Source organism: Narcine bancroftii, chromosome 2 (assembly GCF_036971445.1).
Source record: "Narcine bancroftii isolate sNarBan1 chromosome 2, sNarBan1.hap1, whole genome shotgun sequence".
NCBI lineage: Eukaryota > Metazoa > Chordata > Chondrichthyes > Torpediniformes > Narcinidae > Narcine > Narcine bancroftii.
In genome coordinates this window covers 356,299,445-356,318,693 of record NC_091470.1, presented here as the reverse complement: position 1 = coordinate 356,318,693, position 19,249 = coordinate 356,299,445, and the positions used below count along the sequence as shown (strand labels likewise).

General features: G+C 39.5%; 2 protein-coding genes across 3 annotated transcripts in view; one reads left to right on the top strand and one right to left on the bottom strand.

Annotated features, from left to right (window-relative positions):
- The window catches only part of LOC138755782 (acetyl-coenzyme A synthetase, cytoplasmic-like), a 164,178-nt gene that overhangs the window by 34,476 nt on the left and 110,453 nt on the right, over window positions 1-19,249 (top strand). The window lies entirely within an intron of this gene.
- Window positions 1-19,249, bottom strand: part of ndufv2 (NADH:ubiquinone oxidoreductase core subunit V2) — a 46,544-nt gene that overhangs the window by 23,469 nt on the left and 3,826 nt on the right. For both annotated transcript variants that reach the window (XM_069922389.1, XM_069922390.1), the window contains one exon: window positions 2,460-2,528. In XM_069922389.1, coding sequence (XP_069778490.1) covers window positions 2,460-2,528 — 69 coding nt within the window. The remainder of the gene's footprint in view (window positions 1-2,459; window positions 2,529-19,249) is intronic.

Genomic DNA, 19,249 nt, shown 5'->3' with positions numbered 1-19,249 from the left:
CAATTAAGCCAGATCATCATACTATTCCCAGGCCTCCTCTCATGAACATTCATTATTTCCTTCACAATGCAAGCGTTTCTAAACTCCTTGACTTGATTAATGGTTTTTCTTGATCTTGCCCTTCACAACCCCTGCAACCTGCTTTCGCCCTTTAGCATTTCTACCCCATTCCACTCTTTAGCAGTGTCATTGAAATTAAATTCATATTGAAGTTGCCCAAGATGTTGACGAGGCCCCATTTGAAATATTGTGCTCAGTTCTGGTCATTTGTGCAGCAGGAAAGATGTTAAACTGGAGAGGATGCAGAGAAAATTTATGAGGATGTTGCCAGGATTGAGGGACCTGAGCTATCGGGAGAGGTTGAAAGGGCTACACTTTACTCTGTGGAGCACCGGAGGTTGAAGGGTAATCTCACTGAGATGTACACGAGATGTACATGAGTGGAAAAGAACAGGTGAATGCAGAGCGTTTTTTTTTTCCTCAGACCAGGGAAATAGTTAACCAAAAATTTAAGATGTTTAGGGGTGGGGGTTCAGGGAGATTTATTAGGAACATGAGGGGCACCTTTATTACACAGAGGGTGGTGAGTGTATGAAACGGGCTGCCAGAGGAGGTCGTGGAGGCAGGTTCTATTGTGATGCTAAAGGAAAAGTCCGACGGGTATATGGATAGGACAGGTTTAAAGGGGTATGGGCCAAACGCAGGGAGGAGAGACTTCTGCGGGTGGGACATTTTGATCAGCATGGGCAAGTTGAGCTTCCATGGTGTATGACTCTTGACTTTAAATGTGTAATATTTTGAAGGGGATTGGGCATATGAAGTCGGTAACATTGCAGTTGGGATATGAGCTATAATGGAGGGTGGGGGTGGAGGATAATGAAAAGTAATTTCCATTGATGGAATTCCCAATCTGAAAGCGGTGAAGCTTGGTTATTAATTTTATTGAACTGAGAAAGAGCAGCAGATACTGTATGTGCCTTAACTCCAGCCATTCTGGTTCTTCCTGGTTTCAAGTGCTGTCTGTGTGGAGTTCATGATTATGGGTTTCCTCTCAAAGTTCATAGATAAGCTGATTGGTAGGTTCAATGCTTTGCTTATAACTGCATAATAGAGACACGTAGCTGAAAAATCAGCAGGGAGTTGATAGGAATGCAAGAGGAAATGGGCTGGAGGTAAATTCATTTCCCTGGTGATGATTAAAGACCATTGACTGGCTAAATTTATTTATGATTTCAACTTTCATCTCATTCACTTAACTAGGGGTATTCCAAGAAATGGTTGTTTGCTACATTTTAAAAAAATGTAATGCTAGTTGTCTGCAATGACATAACATTTGTGATTCTACTTCAACACCGCGTAAAGTGACAGAAGGAGAAGACTAAATGAACTGACCCAGTATGTAAAAGTCGAAGACACAAATTTTTTGTTTATTTTCATTGTGTGAGGACGTTGTTTAATGTATCATATAGGTTGAACGTTGAGTGAGTGGGGAGGGGGGGTGAGGGAGGGAGGGAAGGGATAAAAAGGGGAGAAAATGACACTGTGTATATTCAAGAGGGAAATGTTTGTGTGTATTTTGGTCAGTATGGTTCATAGTGTGAAAAAGAAAAAATTTTTTAAAAAACAGACAACTCAAACACCAAAATCTACATCACAACAAATATTTCTAGTTTAATGCCAATGACCATATTTCATGGCATAAAAGGACCTCCCTCCCATTTCAGCATTGAATATTAAGAATTTTTTTTGTGTAATTATGGGTAAGCATTTAATGTTATTGAAATATGTAGCTACAGTATAGCAGAAAAAACTTGGTCAAAACATGCAACTAGGACAACAGTAAAAGTCTTTAATAATAATATTGCTGTAATTTATAAGAGAAAACAAACGCAGTTAGCTATTACAGAAAATATAGCTCTCCCGGGGGTGGGTGAATCAGTGTGGGCTGTCGTGGGGAGCATGGCAGGGGGAATCAGTGCAGGGACCAACTGCAGGCTGCCAGGAGAGTCTCCCGACAGTCCACCACCGGCGTGCTTCCCCCCGACAGCTTGCCATCAGCCCCCAACGATAGATGGTGGTAATGCTAGTGAGCCACCTAGAGACAATGATCACTGTTGGCATTATTCACCATTATCATCCTAATTTCACGTTCACATACAAGACTTGGGGAATATTTTGGGGGGGAAATAAGTGGGTCTTGTATGCCATAAAATATAGTAATTTTAATGTGACTTGAAGATGATAATTTCTACCCAAATATGTTGAGCCTAAATTAAACGAGTTTTACTCCAGACCCTTGCAGACAAAACAATTTAAATCTATATCTCTAGATTTAAATAATGGCTCAGAATAGAAAGGAAATAACTACTGCACTGCATTAAATCACCTGAAAAGTGCACCAACAACATTTCTAGAGACTTCAATTTATTTATGCATGTTATTGTGCCCCAATTACTTACCACAAATGAGGCTGCACCACTTCCTCCTGAACATTGTACTGTCCGTTGTACACATCGGATCTGCCTTACCTAAAATGTGAAAATGAAAAAGGTGAAATTTGTACGTGAATGTCAAGATCATTTGAAACAGATGGATCTAAACCACAACTTAAAGCTAATGACCAACCCATTGGCAGCACAAGGAAAAAATCAAAAACGGTTACTTTTTTGCTCTTTAATAGACAGAACATTCAATGATTAACACATTTAACAAGTGAGCATTCAAAATTAGATGGATGCAGCTAAGAAACAGCAAAAAGCAGGTAACATTGGGAGTGGAAAAAACAACTGCAGGTGCCAGATGACTGAAATAAAAATATATGTTAGAAGTCAGGTCGAAAAAGGGAAATCTGTGGAGATGGAAATGGGGTTAAAATTCAATATTGACAATTCTTCCTCGTTTTCTCTGACCAAAAACTTTAACTAAATCTCATTCCACAACTGGTTCCTAATCCACTATAAATTTCTAGCAGTTTCTGACGTTATTTAAGATTAGGCATTGTATCATGGTCTCAAATTGTAGTGATGAACTACAATATATTGGAGGTGCATGTAATAACGGTTGTTGGCAGAATCACAAATGGCAATGAGGAAGCGTACAGGAGGGAGATAGATCAGCTTGTTGAGTGGTGTCACAACAACAACCTTGCACTCAATGTTAACAAAACCAAGGAGATGATTGTAAACTTCAGGAGGAAGTCAAGGAAGCACGACCCAATCCTCTTGGAGTGGAGAGTGTCAAGAACTTCAAATTCTTGGATGTCAACATCTCCGAGGATCTGTCCTGGAGCCTCCTCGTCAATACAATTGAGAAGAAGGCTCGCCAGCGGCTGTACTTTATGAGGTGTTTGAGGAGTTTAGGTATGTCACGAAGGCTCTCGTAAACTTCTACATGTGTACAATGGAGAGCATTCTGGCTGGTTACACCACTGTCTGATATGGAAGCACCAACTCTCAGGACAAGAATAAACTCCAGAGGGTTGTTAGCTCATCCTGCAACATCACACTAGACTTCACTCCATTGAGGACATCTACAAGAGGTGACGTCTTAAAAAAGCAGCCTCTATCCTCAAAGACCCCCACCACCCAGGCCATGCTGTCTTCACTCTGCTACCGTCGGGGAAAAGGATAGCCTATAGACAAGCACTCAGCAGCATAAGGACAGCTTCTTCCCTTCTGCCATCAGATTCCTGAATAATCAATGAACCATGACACTGCCTAACTTCATAGGCACTATTTAAAAAACTTATTCCGGTAAGGTTGTTTATATGAATGTCTGTACCATGATTCTGCCACAAAACACCAAATTTCATGAATTTGTTCACGACAATATATTCTTATTCTGATTCTAAGGGTATTAATTAGAGGCATTAATTCACACAGTCCGAAATGCAAACAAGCAATAAAAGCATGAACAATGAGTGTATAAAAATACTATGTTAGATATTGCAGTTCAGGAGCCTTTTACAGAACAGTGACCATAACATAGAACAAAGTAAAAACCTACAACTTGAGTCTTGAGGTAAACAAGAAGTCTACAATGCTGAGAAACTGAAGCAACGTACAAAGCAAGTGTTGGAAGAACTCAGCAGGTCAGGCAGCATCCACGGAAAGCAAAAGTCAATGTTTCAGGCCATAAGCCTTTGACCCACTGAGTTCCTCGGGCATTTTCTTTGTGTGTTAACGAATCTTAAATCCGAATAAGGCAAATTACAAAGGCAAAAAGTATGCCCTGCCTATGGTTTGCTGGGAAATGAATGAGACAATGATCATCAAGCAACATCTTAACTTTCAAAGAACAATTATGGTTTACAATATACAAGGCATTTCCCCCTTCTAATTATATACATAATTACTTGGCTTAGAAAGCAGCTGTGGCTATTAAGAATTAAAAACTGTATAAAGAAAAATGAATAGAATGTTACTGAATTCAATGGTTTTATGAAAGTGAAATCACGTTTAACAAAGCTGTTGGGTTTGAGGTTGTAACTAACACCACAGATCAGGATGAAACAGATGGTGCAGTGTCTCACTTATTATGTGTGATGTACTTGTGCTTACTGAGGATTCGCCATGATATAACAGAATGTTAAAGGTTCCTTTAATTCTTCCTTGAAAGATGCAAGAACGACAACCGCAAATTATACACCAGCTATACTAGGCATTTTAAAGAATGTTGGAATCTAGGGACCAATGTCTAGGCCAGCATTTGATGCCCATCCTAATTGTGCCTGGAATGGAGAGCAGCCTTCTTGAACTGCTGCACTTCTGGAAAACTCAGTCCCATAATGCTGTTGGATAAAGAGGTCATAACAAATCAGGCTGGTGTGCAACTTAGAAGGGAACGCGCAATTGTTCCCAAGTGCTGCTGCTCTTGTCCTTTTTGGCGATCATAAATTGAGTAGTCAGGAAGACACCGGCAGTGTACTTTGTATATGGTATGCAAATTTTAAAGAAAATAAATATTTGCAATTGCTAATGGGATGCAAACCAAAAAAGCTGCTTTGTCCAAGATGTAAAGGTTCATAGGAGTCATAAGCCCTTTTCACACTTGCAAGTGATCCCAGGAATCAAACGCCAATCGGCCTTTAAAGTGGCAAGTGGGAAAGCAAATTCAACTCAATGCCGGCGTCAGATGACGTCATCTTAAACTGGGATTGACGGCCTCGACCCCTAGAACAATTCCTGGCGTCTGCAGACGCCAGCGTTACAATCAGGCAAGTGTGAAAGGGGTAAATGCATTGTGGGATTGAAATGACCTAAGTTTTTGCCTGAGTGCAGGAAGAAAAGATTAAAATAAAGGTATAAACTTTGTCAATGGAAAGTTGTAGTGGGAGAGAGGAAATAAATAGCAATAGCAGACAATTTTTAAAAAGATTGGGAAAATTGGTAGCGCTCGCAAATTTATAAAGACCGTGGGGGAAAAAAGCAATGATGGACCTGACTTCCCAGAATGCCATGCAGCAGAGAAACCTCTCTATTAATGCTCCATGTATGCAGCCGGGCATACAACCCTTTCTCTGCTGCATGGAATTCTGGGAGGGCAGGTCTGCCATCACTTCAACCCCCTCCCCCCCACCAAGGTATTTAGAAATTGTATGCGATAGCATTACCAATTTTCCCACGCAATATAAATTGAGCTCTTATAGCACTACCAGCTTTCCCACCCAGTTTTAAAATTGTCCGCTATTACTATCTATTGCTCACACTTTTCTATAGTTCCTTATAAAGGTTTATATAGGTCGACACAACAACAGGAGCTGAATGGATCATACTGTGCTGTACTTACAGCTCAATTATGCATGATTAATCTTGTTCAAATATAAAATCATAATACAACGATCGGGATTTAAGGCAGGTTCACCATCATTCAATGCGTCAGGACGTCTCCAGTAGAAGATAGAACAGTCCTAACCCCCGGGATGGCTCCTTGCAAGTGTGAAAGCATTCAGTGTCCAGTTAGGAGTGGTCAAGTGTGAAAAGCCAAACTTCCATTCCTATCCCAGGACAATGAACAGCCAATTTAGTGGGATGCAAGTGTGAAAGAAGCTATAGTCATACAGAATGGAAACTTGCCCTAGCTGACAAAACTGTCCCGCCTGCCAGTATTTGGCCCATATCCAAAATCTATCCTATCAATGTATCCATCTAAACATTTCTTAAATCTCTGGAGTATTATCTGACTGAACTACCTCCTCTGGCAACTTTACACCCACCTGACTTCATGAAAAAAAATGATACACTCGGGTTCTAATTAGATCTTGCCTTCTTCATCTTAAATTTCTGTCCTCTGGCTTTTGATTCTCTATTCTGGACAAAAGTCTCTATGTGCTCACTTTATCTAATTCTCTCATGGTTTTGTACACCTCTATGAGATCACCCCTCATCCTCCTGCGCTCTGAGGAATAAAGCCCTAGCCTGCTTAACTATAACATAAGCCCCCAGAGTCCTGGCAATACCCTTGTAAATCTTCTCTGCACCATTCCAGCTTGATAACATCTTTCCTATAAAAATGTACCTTGAAGGGCTCAGTCCCGAAACATCAGTTATATATCTACTTCCTTTGGATGCTGTGAGACCCGCTGAGTTTCTCCAGTGTTTTGTGTTTTTACTTCAATCACAGCGCCTGCAGTTTTCATGTTTCACAACATCTTTCCTGGAGCATGGTGACCAAAATGGAACATGCATTCCAAATGTAGCCTTACCAATGTCTTGTACAACTGCAACATTACCTCACAACTTCTATACTCAATCTTCTGTCTGATGAAGGCCAATGTGCCAAAAATCTTTTTGACCATCCTATCTACCTCCCGATCAACATTGCCCAGATCCCTTCCATTCACTGTGACAGTCCTCTCAAATGATCAACTTCCCAAAATGAAACGCCTCATATTTTTGTTAAATTCCATCAATCATTCCTCTGCCCACCTGATCAAGATCCTGCTGCAATCTTTGTCAACCGTCTTCACTACCTACAATACCAGACACTTTAGTATCATCTGCTAACTTGCTAATCATGTATGTTTTCATCCAAATGATACAGATGACAAACAGCAATGGACCCAGCACCGAACTACATGGCCCACCACTAGTCACAGTCCCAGTCTGAGAAACAACTTCTACTATCACCCTCTGATTTCTTCCACAAAGCCAATTTTCTACCCATACAGCTATCCCTCTTTGAATCCCATGTGACTTAACTTTCCAGATCAGCCTACCTTATCAAATGCCTTGCTGGTCACATCTTTTAAAAAAAAACAATCAGATTGTGAGATATAACCTTGCACTTACAGTCATGCTACTATCCCTCATCACCCATTGTCCATCTAAGTGCATGTATATTTTCTCCCCCAGAGATAACTGTAATTTTTCAGTTAAGTGGAGAGTAGTCCATCACACTCCTAATGTATACCTTGTAGATGGAGGAAAAGCCTCGAGTCCAGACAAAATCATTCAATACAAGATGCACAATCTCCAACATGCTTTTGTAGCCAGTGGTTGTTCAGTGGCAACACCCAAGATATTGATGGCAAGGTCAATCCAACTTCAGTACAGACAAAGGCAAAGCAAATACAGAGAGATGTTAAGACAAACAACACAAATTTGTTCAATGGAGGATGATGAGGAAGAGGAAGAAGAAAATCGAGGTCTACTCTCATAAATGAGGAAAAGATGGGAGGAGGCACGTGGAGAATAAAGGCAGGTAATTTTGGACCAAATTACCATATTTCCTGTGATCCTACGTAATTAAGTTTGATCACAGGTAAAACAATAGCTTTGTAAATACATCTGTAATCTACCATTAAGATTTAAAAAATGCATAAAGTACTCTTAATTCTAAACTGTGGTAAGGAGGACAACGAGGAAAGTTATTTAAGATCACAAAAGGATCTTGGTCAATGGACGAGGAATAGGAAATGGAATTTAATTCAGGCAAGTGAGAGGCTTTGCATTTTGCCAAGTCAAACCAGAACAGGAGATGCACAGTAAGTGGTAGGGACCTGGCGAATGTTATCGAACAATGTGGCAACACAAGTAGACAGTGTGGTGCAGGAAGCATTTGGCACATTTGCCTTCATCGGTCTGGGCATTGTGTACAGGAGCTTGGACGTCATGTCATAGCTGTACACAATATTGGTAAAGCCACATTTGGATACTTGGGCCATTCTGGTTGTCTTTCTGTAGGATGGATATCATTAAACTGCAGAAAAGATCAATGAGGATATTACTGAGACTTGAGTAACACGGGGAGGCTTGGATTCATTTCCCTGGATCTGCAGGAGGCTCCTTACAGGTATATAAAATCATGAGGGGCACAGATTATGTGAACAATCAGTCCCCCCCCCCCCCCCAGGGTATGAGTGTCTCAAATTAGAGGTTTTAAGATTAGGAGAGGAAGATTTAAATGGGCCCCAAGGGGCAACACTTTCCATAGAGGGCAGTGCATATATATGCAGAAGTGTTAGAGACAAGTACAATTATGGTAATTAAAAGACACATGGACACGCCGCGCACAAAGGAAAGAATTAGAGAAATATAGGCTAAGCACAGGCAAATGGGACAAGCTCAGATGGGCAACTTTGACATGGTTAAGTTGGTCCAGTAGCCTGTTTCTATACTATGACTATTCATTGATAAGTGCTTCTTGAAAAGCTAAACTAATCCAGATTTTGTTGTCAAATTCGTATCAAGACAAATAACATTTTGTGAAATTGATAGCAACCTTTGGACAATGCGCAGAAGCAGAAATTCACAAGTTGCTCTCAGCAACTCGCTCGACTGTTGAATGTACACTATGCAATCTTTTTCTTCAGAAGCAAATAAATTTTAAAATTTACAAAGAATGTTTGCTACTTAAAACACTCAAGCAGGTTGTATTTGTTTCATAAACTCCAAGTGAAATTTTAAGGGCACAATAAATCACAACCACTCAAAAAAGTTCCTAAGTACAGTCAGATTGTCCAAGATCTTTATGCAATTTCTGATTCTATTTTAATCTTACTGTTTCAATATTTGACACATTTTGCTGTAAAGATTCTTCAACACGATTGCCTACTTTTCCAGCTTGATGGCCTCGTTTTTGCTGAACTCCTGAATGATATAATTGCAATCAAAGCTGGGAAACAGGATATTTGCAGTAAAAACACAGAAATGCTGGAGGAACTCAGCCGGTCTCATAGAGTTCATAGGGAGTAAACACATATTACCAACCTTTCTGGCCTGAGCCTCCTTCAAGGAATAAGTGAAGAACAGGAAGGTACAAGAATAAAGAGAATGAGGAATGTATTTTGCATGAAATCAGTTCAATTGGATTGAACAGTATGGTTTTACTTGCATACGTAGGGGAGTCACAACAGGAGTAAAAGACACACACTCACAAGATTAAATGATACACTCACAACCACTCACGGGTAGAAAGCGTTACAATCAAGTTATCACAAATGATATCCTCCACCCCTTGCTATTCCTGGCAGGCATGACTCTTATCTAATTAAACTAGGAATACTAGGCACCCAACCCCCATATAACTTTCCACAATCCACAGTCCCACCAAATTCCAGATGGAGGTGGGTTACATGATCTTCCATAATTCACACTACAAGGAGTCCAGACCAACAAAAGGTGTTAAATGGATATGATAAGAGGAGAGGTGAAAATTAATTTTGGCTCTGTGAAAGAAGACAGAGAGAAAAGGGAAACAGAGGTGAGGGAAAGGTGACAGGGGGAAGAAAGGAGGGCTCATTTAATGGAAACCAGAGAAGTCAATGTTTTAATGCCATCAGGTTGGAGGGTTCCCAGAAAATGAGGTTTTGATCCTTCAAATTGCAGGTAGTCTCAGGCTGGCAGTGCACAAGACTGTGGATAAACATGTCAGAAAGAGAATGGGATGGGAAATTAAAATGGATAGCCACTGGGAGATCCACATTATTGCAGTGGACAGAGCTGAGGAGCTCAACAAAGCAATCTCCCAGTCTGGGCCCAGTCTCTCCAATATAGAGGAGACCACAATAGGAACACCAGATTCAGTAAATAACCCATGCAGATACACATGTGAAATGGTGTTTCACTTGGAAAAACTGTTTGGGGCCCCAAATGGTGGTGAGGGAGGAGGTATGGGCACAGGGGGAATATTTACTTCTCCTGTGGACACAGGGGTGGGTGCCAAAGGGACGATTAGTGGGAAGGGAGAAGTGGACAAGGGAGTCACAGATGACAGGTCACCAGATCATTATGGGAAGTTTTCTTCATGATTATTAGCAGTTGTTGATTTGCTGATTCTTATGTTTTTAAATAAAATAGAACAAATAGTTTTTTTTAAAAAAAGACTAAGAACAGGAGTGCATCAGATCAGTTAGTAGCCAGACACAAATCTTCCATGGGAGAATTTGTTGTTGCCATTTTCAGAGCAGCAAGAATTAAGGAAGTGGAACATCTACTGTACAAAAGGGAAGGAACAAAAAAGTGTAGGTATTAAGTTCCAAAAACAATTTAAATTTACATTCTTTAAAATTTATGCCACACATAAAAGGCTCAAAAGCAGATAATATGTAATGTTCTATTCTAACAATCTACTTTTAATTTAAAGCAATTGTAATTTGAATACATTCAAGACACAGCTTCAGTTGCTTGCTCCCATCTGCAAATATAACAGCATGCTTCTTCATTTACAAAAACCTAATCCAATGGGTGTTCTCTCTACTAAATCCTTTAATCTTGACCGTTCAGACATAGCCAACAGCTGAGCATGTGACAAATTGTTCCTGAATTAGAATTTTAAAAAAGGTGCATTTCTGAAAATCCACTCGCAACAGAAAATGCCTTACTGTCAACTGATCAAAGCTTCACCATTTTTTAAGTGCAACTTGCATCTAGTCTAGCAATGATTGATATTTGTTCCTCTTTTGAAAATGTATTGCACAATTATTTACAACCACAAATAATGGTGCAAGAGCACCCAGGCTTCAGAAGTTGGAGAAATTTAGCAGGTTGATAGTCTTCAGCATATGGAGTTAAATTTCTGATTGGTGCTGTCAATTAGATTCACACACCTAACGATATTAAATTGCTATGCTGCCTTTTTGGTTGAATAATGAAGAAATACTAAATGCGACAGTTCAGACTGGTGATGTTGTCTACCACTTCTACCATTAAATCCAAACTAAGCTGGAAAACCTTAATTCTCATTGTCAAGCAAACTCCTTGTACTAAAAAATTTAGTCACTTGATTTTTACAACAAGAACAGAATTCATGCAACTGTCTTCCTCATCAGCTAATTAAATGTTCATCCAGCTACATTTAAAATTATTTATTGCATATTTTCCAATTATTTTTAAACTGCTGCCACAAAGTCCAAAAGTGAAATGATGAACTGAATGGTATCAAAGTGATTTATCGAAAAGCAAATTGCAAAGTCATTGAAAGTATCTGTAAATCCAGTACAAGCTGTAGTTCTAACATTGAATTTAAATTATTTTCAAAAATTTTAAACTTAGACATATAGCAGGGTAACAGGCCATTCTGGCCAATGAGCCTGTGCCACCCAATTAACCTACAAACACTGTCGATTTTTTTGAAGGGTGGGAGGAAACTGGAGCACCCGGAAAAAACCATGCAGACATAGGGAGAACATACAAACTCCTTAAAGACAGCACCAACTTCATACTCGGGTTGAAGGCGCTGTCACAGCATTACACTAACCATGGTCTATTTAAACCTTACAGGAAATGTGAAATGTAATCCTCCCACTGAATATTTACTGTTTATAATTCACACACAATCAAACAAACATGCAAACATCTTGTACTTCAAATATGATAGGTCTTCTACAACAAGAAACAGATGTTGGAGATTATACTTTATTATAACATAACTTATTTACAAAGATTTCATGTTGCAGGTGGCCTCTATAAACAATACCCATTCACACCATTTATTAAATGATATAATGTACAAGAGGTCTTCTGTGAGACAGTTATCAGCATGTTCCTCTTTCCCCCTCCCCCAAGAGCTCCTCAACCATTTCCCCTGCAAATCAATATCTAATTCCTTTTTAAAAGTTGTGACATTGCCTGGCATTCCCAACCTTTCAGGTAGTGTATTCCAAAAAACAATTCCAAAAATGTTTCTTTTCACATTGCCTCTGGTTCTTTTGGTAATTACCTTAAATCTGCCATACAGTTTATCATGTACTCCATGCCTGGAAGGCTGTTCAGGATAAGACCGGAGCTACAGACCAGTGAGGAGCTCCACAGCCAAAGAACTCATACCAGGCTACTGAGGTCTACTGAAATTAGCTTGTTGGTAACCAGGTATTGGGACTGGGATTCATGAGGGTGCCAATGGCAAGCGAGGCTCCCGAAGGGCCTTGGGAGTTACCGGCTTCAGTTTGGATCCAAGGGCTGAGGAGAGTGACTTGATTGTTTGGAGCTTGGGTTCACAGCTGGAACAGACAGGAGGTCAAGTGGCTACCAAAGTTAAGGTACTACGGAAGGTGACGGCATTGGAGATGGTGGTGGTATGCACAGACACTCTGTCTCTGAAGGTTCTTTCTTTTGCTTCTCTTTCTTGGTTGGGCTGCTGTGGCATCTTTTTGTGTGTGTTATAGGCAAACAAAAGATAAACAAATTTTGTGCATAAGTTACATATATACCAATAAATGAACCTTCAACCTTAAACTGCTAATTGTCTCTCTGGCATTCAATAAGATAAACATTTATCGAAACATTGGCTTTATTTGAATATATTAAAGTATTCAGAGTTCCTTGATGTAATTCTGAGCAACATTATGATGAAATTTCATTCATCAGTCTTCAATGGATGTTTTGCCATGTGTCTATGCTCCCCTACCATTCTATGCTTCCCCATCGTACTATGCTCCCCCACCAATGGAAATTTTGTAGCAATTACCTTTTATTTAATGATTTTTATGAATAATGGGGTCAATTCAAGAACTAATCAAAAACTCAGTGTTTTATTACATAAAAGTTACCGAGCTTGACCCCTAATTACTTGCAGCATGGAAACCCTGTAATTAGCCAACAGAAAGTGAATCCAAATTGTTCATGGTAGGTCAAACAAATCTCCATGGATCTTGCACTTTTAAGGTTAAAATTATACAAAGTTTTTACCAGGACCTTTGAGCTGATGCAGTACTTTCAATATGCTCTGATCCCTGATGCCAAAACAATCCCTTGAGGAGATGATGGGCAAATCTGTCACCAACATCTTGAATGCACCTTTGCATGGTATCTTTGGGAAAGGGGAAGAAAGAAAGAGGTTTCTGTGAATCCAAGTTCATCTCCAGCAGCGTGCTTTATGGACCTAACATCTGCATTCGTTCTATCAAAGGTCATGAGGGCTGACTCAAACTACCCAAAGATTCTGTCCACAAAAAAGTGTGACAAACTACTGCATACAAAAGTTCAAGAGTACATGATTTAGGACACTTTAAATCATCTTATACAAGTACCCATTAAAAAGACTAAGAGAGGTTCCAGTCTATGTTTACATTTCATTCATAATAGGCTATAGCTCTATATGCCCCGACGTCCCGTGCCAACGTCCCGCACTGGGGGGGGGGGGGGAAGCAGGGGCAGCGGGGAGTGGGGCTGTCAAGCGCAGGGAGTTGGGTCGCCGGCTGATTATCATCAGCCAGCCCCTTAGCAGTTTGGGGTCCACAGACACCCGCGCTATAAGCGATTCTGCAGATTAACGAATCGCATTCTAATGAGGTTTCACTGTATTAATTTAACACAAAAGCCTAAGTAAAAATGGTTTGCCACAGACCATACATGCCAGCTACTCTAATCAATGTACAAAGATAATCCCTATCTTGCAAAATTCTACATCTTATAGAATAGTTTTATAAAAGTGTACGGAAACAGAATTACACACCAGTTATCCTAATGTCATTAGAAAGGAAATTACAGTATATTTAGAAAATATTAACATGATTAGATAAGGTCAAGATGGATTTATGAGGAGATTACATGTGACCAATCTATTATTAACAATGCAACTGGTAGAACAGAAAAAGAACCAATTGGATCTGGTGCACTTGAATTTTCAGAAGCCTTTGAAAAAATCCCACATGAGCAAGTGTGAAATCAGGGTAATATACCAGCATGGATTGAAAATTGATTGACTGTGAGTATCACTGCCAGGGTGGCTGACGGTGATTAGTGAGGCACTGCAAGAATTAGTTAGAGTTTGGGATAGCTATTCAGAATATATCAATGAATTGGATGAATGAATCAAATGTGATATTTCTGCATTTGTTTACAGTGCAAAACTGGGTGGGATTGAGAGTCACACCTGTGGTCACTCATGCCAAACATGATACTGAAATAGGATAATCCTATTTAGGCCCTTATAGCTCCACTATATTGGATAGCACACAAAACAAAGATTTTTATTGTACCTTGGGATAATAAACGATGCAATTCAAAAGAAAAAAAAAATCAATATCAAATCACTTCAAACAGAATGGAAAAGATTGACTGGCAATTATTTTTTTAATTAAATGTGGCCACAAATTGACTATGATATTGGCAAAATTAATTGTGATATAGACATTTTTTTTTAAATTTAGTTTACTCGTTATTCCTGTCCCTCAAGATGATCATTTTTGGGTCCTAAATAGCACCCCACCTTTTTTATTATACCATCACAATTTAAAGCGTACATGTTTGTAAAAGACTTGTGAAACATGAAAGTCTTGTGTTACCATACATTTCTATGGTCTTTGTCCTTCAGATTTCTATTGTACTTTAATTTCAGCTCAACTCTCTATTGAGCTACGAATCTGTTGTTTGTCACAAACCTCCCATTTCTGTGTATTTATACATCTTTAATTTGAGCTTTGGGTTCTTTTCTCCCTGGTAATTTAATTTAGACATACAGCGTAGTACAGACCCTTTCAGCCCACAAGGCCTTGCTGTCCATTTACATCCAACTGACCTACAACCCTGGTACAGTGGGAAGAAACCAGAGGAAACCCACACAGATTCAGGTTACAAACAGCACCAATTTGAACCCCGGACACTGGCACTGTAACAGCATTGCACTAACTGCAACACTAATTCTTCCACCCTACTCAAATATTATTTCTTTGCATTAGACAGCATATCTCTACATCTTTCCTATTACTCTTTTAGTTTAGTAAGTTTGGATCAGAGATCTCACAGCAGAAAAACAGGCCTTTCAGTCCATGGGACCTTGCTGACCACTGAGCAACTGTCCATACCAATACTACTTTTTAAAATCTTCTCAAGTTCCAATTAACACCCCCAGAGATGCACTGACCTGCAGATGCAGAGCATTCTTTAGAATGGACAATTAAGCAATTAACATGCATATCTTTGGAATGTCAGAAAACACCAGAAATCAGAGGAAACCCAAGTGGCATCAGGAAGGACTTGCAAACACTACATATAGTCATAGAGTTATAATGCACGAAAAAGGCCCTTCACCTCAACTTGTCCGTGTCGCCTACCTGAACTAGTCCCATTTGCATGCATTTGGCCCATAATCCTCTGAACTCTTCCTAGAGGTGACAACTGCACACAATAGTGTTGTCTCAACACCATCTTGTATAGTTAGGGGTGTGAAAATCTGGACAAAATACATGCCTCAGCTTTATCACTTTTGTCTTAACACTCCCACCTCTGTACTGAACTGTACCTTTTCCCAAATTTCTTTATCTGCTCCCCAAATATCTTGAATTTAAATATGATCCTCATAAATATAGTAAATATTTTCCTCCACAGGCACTGCACTCCTGTCTTTCAAAATTCACAAGCCAATTTTTTCCTCCAAATAATCCATGTTCTTCTTTCATTTGTCACTTCTGTCCCATCAGGATTCTTCATTCACAATTTTAATTGAGATTAGAATCAAATTTTTTAACTCCTCTTTAGTTTTCCACACCAGGAACCACAATATCTTCTGATATACCAGGGTGGGACTACTATCAAACCAACAGCAGTGGGCTACTACGCATCTCGGTGTCTTTTCCGCTCTTCGATTAGATTGACCTAAAATCAAACATGGATGTTGAGAGCTTCAACCGACTCCACCGCCAAAGCCCTTGTGCAACAAGTTCCAATTTTCCACAATGCTATATGAAAAATATTTCCTATTTTCACTTGTAAATGGCATAGATCGAACTTGAATATGCACACTTATTAGAATAAATAGGACAGGAGTGCACTATATCAACTCACAAGCCTTTTCCAAATCGATAAGATTTGGCTGCTCTGAATTTGGCCATGGCTTCAGTTTGCTGCTTGTTCCTCCTCTTGTACAAGACATTGGTGAGGCCAAATTTAGAGCATTGTGTGCAGTTTTGGTCACCTAACTACAGGAAAGATATCAGTAAGACTGAAAGAGTGCAGAGAAGATTTCCTAGGATGTCACCTGGACTTCAGGAACTGAGTTATAGGGAAAGGTTAAAAAGGTTAGGGCTTTATTCCCTGGAGCATCGAAGGAGGAGGGAAGATTTGGCAGAGGTATACAAAATTATGAGGGATGTAGACAGAGCAAATGCAATTAGGCTTTTTCCACTGAGGTTAAGTGAGATACAAATTAAAGGAGAAGGGTGAAAGGGGAAAAATTTGGGGGAACATTAAGGGAAACTCCTTCACCCAGAGAGTCATGTGAGCGTGGAATGAGCTGCCAGCTGAAGTGGGCTCAATTTTAATATTTAAGAATAATTTGGTCAGGTACATGGATGGGAGGGGTATGGAGGCCTATGTATAGACTCGGAACAGGTCAGTAGGACCAGGCAGAATGATAGTTCAGCAGTCTAGAAGGGCTTATTTTCTGTGCTGTAATGTTCTATAGTAACCATAAAATTTTCTATAGACCACAATCTACATCACTGTTTTAAATTTCTTTAATGACCCCATAGTGCTCTGGTGTTCAAAGATTCATGAACTTGTGAATGAGAAAAATAATGCATCTCAATTGACTGACTTTATTACAAGGCTTTGCCCCAGTTCTAGATTCCCCTTGAAAGGTAACATTCTCTCAGCACATACATCGTTAATAGAATCATGTCTTCTTCTTAACACTGAAAACTTTCATGTCATAGGCAAGAAAGTCTGTAGATGCTGGGGTTGAGTGCAATACAGAAACATGCTAAAAAACTCAGCCAGTCACATAGCATCCATCCAGAGGGATGGGTGTTTCGAGCCGGGTTCTATGTCAAGGTAACTGAAGGGACCAAGCCCATAACATTGGCTGTTTTTTCACGTCCACCCCTCCATCCCAGAACTCCACCTAGTGAATCTTTTCTGAACTGCCTCAACAGTATACATCTTGAAGTAAGGTACATATCTATTTAAATAATAAAACTAAAACTGTACAATTAGAGGACACCTCCATTTTTTAACTCAATCCCTTTGGAATAAAGGTCAAATTCCATTTGACAAAATACTTATTACTAAATATGAACTTCAGCAATGCTGAAAGTAAGAAACTATCATCTGAGTGTACATATAAAACCAGATGAAACAGCATTTCGCTGGATCACTGTACACACCCTTAATACACAACAGAATCACATATTTATAGGCTGTATAAATTATAATATAAAATAAGCATGTTTAAATATTTCAGAATAACTTACTCAGTTCACTTATAAAAAGACCCAAAGTTACAGGATACCAATGATGTACAAAGTCACCAAGATCTCTCCTTAGCTTCAAAATATACAATCTATCTCCTTTTAAACAATATACTGCTTTTCTATTCTCCCTACCAAAGTGGATAAACACACATTAAGAGGCATTTAGAGGTTACGTATGATACAATATAACTGGATACACAGGCTCAAAAGTTAAATAAATGGGACCCAACAGTATCTGACAGATGTCTTCGATGTAAAAAAGAAATGGGAACAACAATTCATGCAATCTGGACAAGTGAGAAAGTAGAAAAATTTTGGGAAGATCTGAACCAGATATTAAATAAAATTACAGAAAACAATATACCAAAAAATCCAGAGATCTTCCTCCTAAGTAACATAAAAAACAAAGAATTTGGAATTGATTTGGATGGTGCACAAAAAAGATTTGTTAAGATAGCTCTAGCCGTAGCAAAAAAATGTATTATGTCAACCTGGAAATTGGAAGTAATTTGAAAATACAACAATGGTATTTAGAAATGAATAAATGTATTCCATTAGAAAAAATAACATATAGTTTAAGAAATAATATTGAAATATTTGAACAAATATGGGAGCCTTACATGAAACACAATAGAGAAAACCTACCGGGGACATTCACTACCTAAATTAACGAAAGGAGAAGGAAATGAAAAGAATTGACTCAGTGAAATTTCTTGTTTATTTTTATTGAATGACAACATTGTTTGACTGGCTTAATGTATCTTAGATTTTGTACTTTAAATGGATGGGGGGGGGAGGTAGGGAGGGTGGGATGGGAGGAGGGGGGGGAGAAAATGACACTGTATATATTTGAAAAGGAAAATGTATGTATCATGGTCAATGTGGTTTATGGTGTGAAAAATAAAAAAAATTTTTAAAAAAAGCATTTAAACAGGCTCTTGAATAGACAAAGCATTAAGAATAGGTCTAATACAGGAAAATAGGATTAATGCAGGTGGGCAAACCAGTTGTTATGGATGTGGTGCATACAGCATTTCTGCATGCAAGAGTCTATGACAATTTGTGGGTCACTATTGAAAAGATTATAGGGGTTCATGACTTGAGGTGAAATTTCTTCTCTGAGGGGAACTAATCTTTGTAACTTTCTTAAAGAGTAATGGAAAAACAGCCACTGAATAGTTGTAAGGCAGTTTAGGAGATACTTGATGAACGGAGACAGGTACATGAGAATGCAGAACTGAGGTCACTATCAGTTCGGCCATGATTTATTAAATGACCTCATTCTGTTCATTCAGCACCTATACATTGTGAGGGCTTTGAGGAGATACAATCTGTCACCGAAGACTCTCGAAAACTTCTACAGATGTCAAGTGGAAAGCATTCTGTCGGGTTGCATCACTGCCTGGTATGAAGACGCCAAATCTCAGGACAAGAAAAAAAACTCTAGAGGGTTATTAACTCAGCCTGCAACATTGCAGGCGCCAGGCCTCGCCCCGCCCAGGGCGCCACAGGCACCAGGCCTCGCCCCGCCCAGGGCGCCACAGGCGCCAGGCCTCGCCCCGCCCAGGGCGCCACAGGCGCCAGGCCTCGCCCCGCCCAGGGCGCCACAGGCGCCAGGCC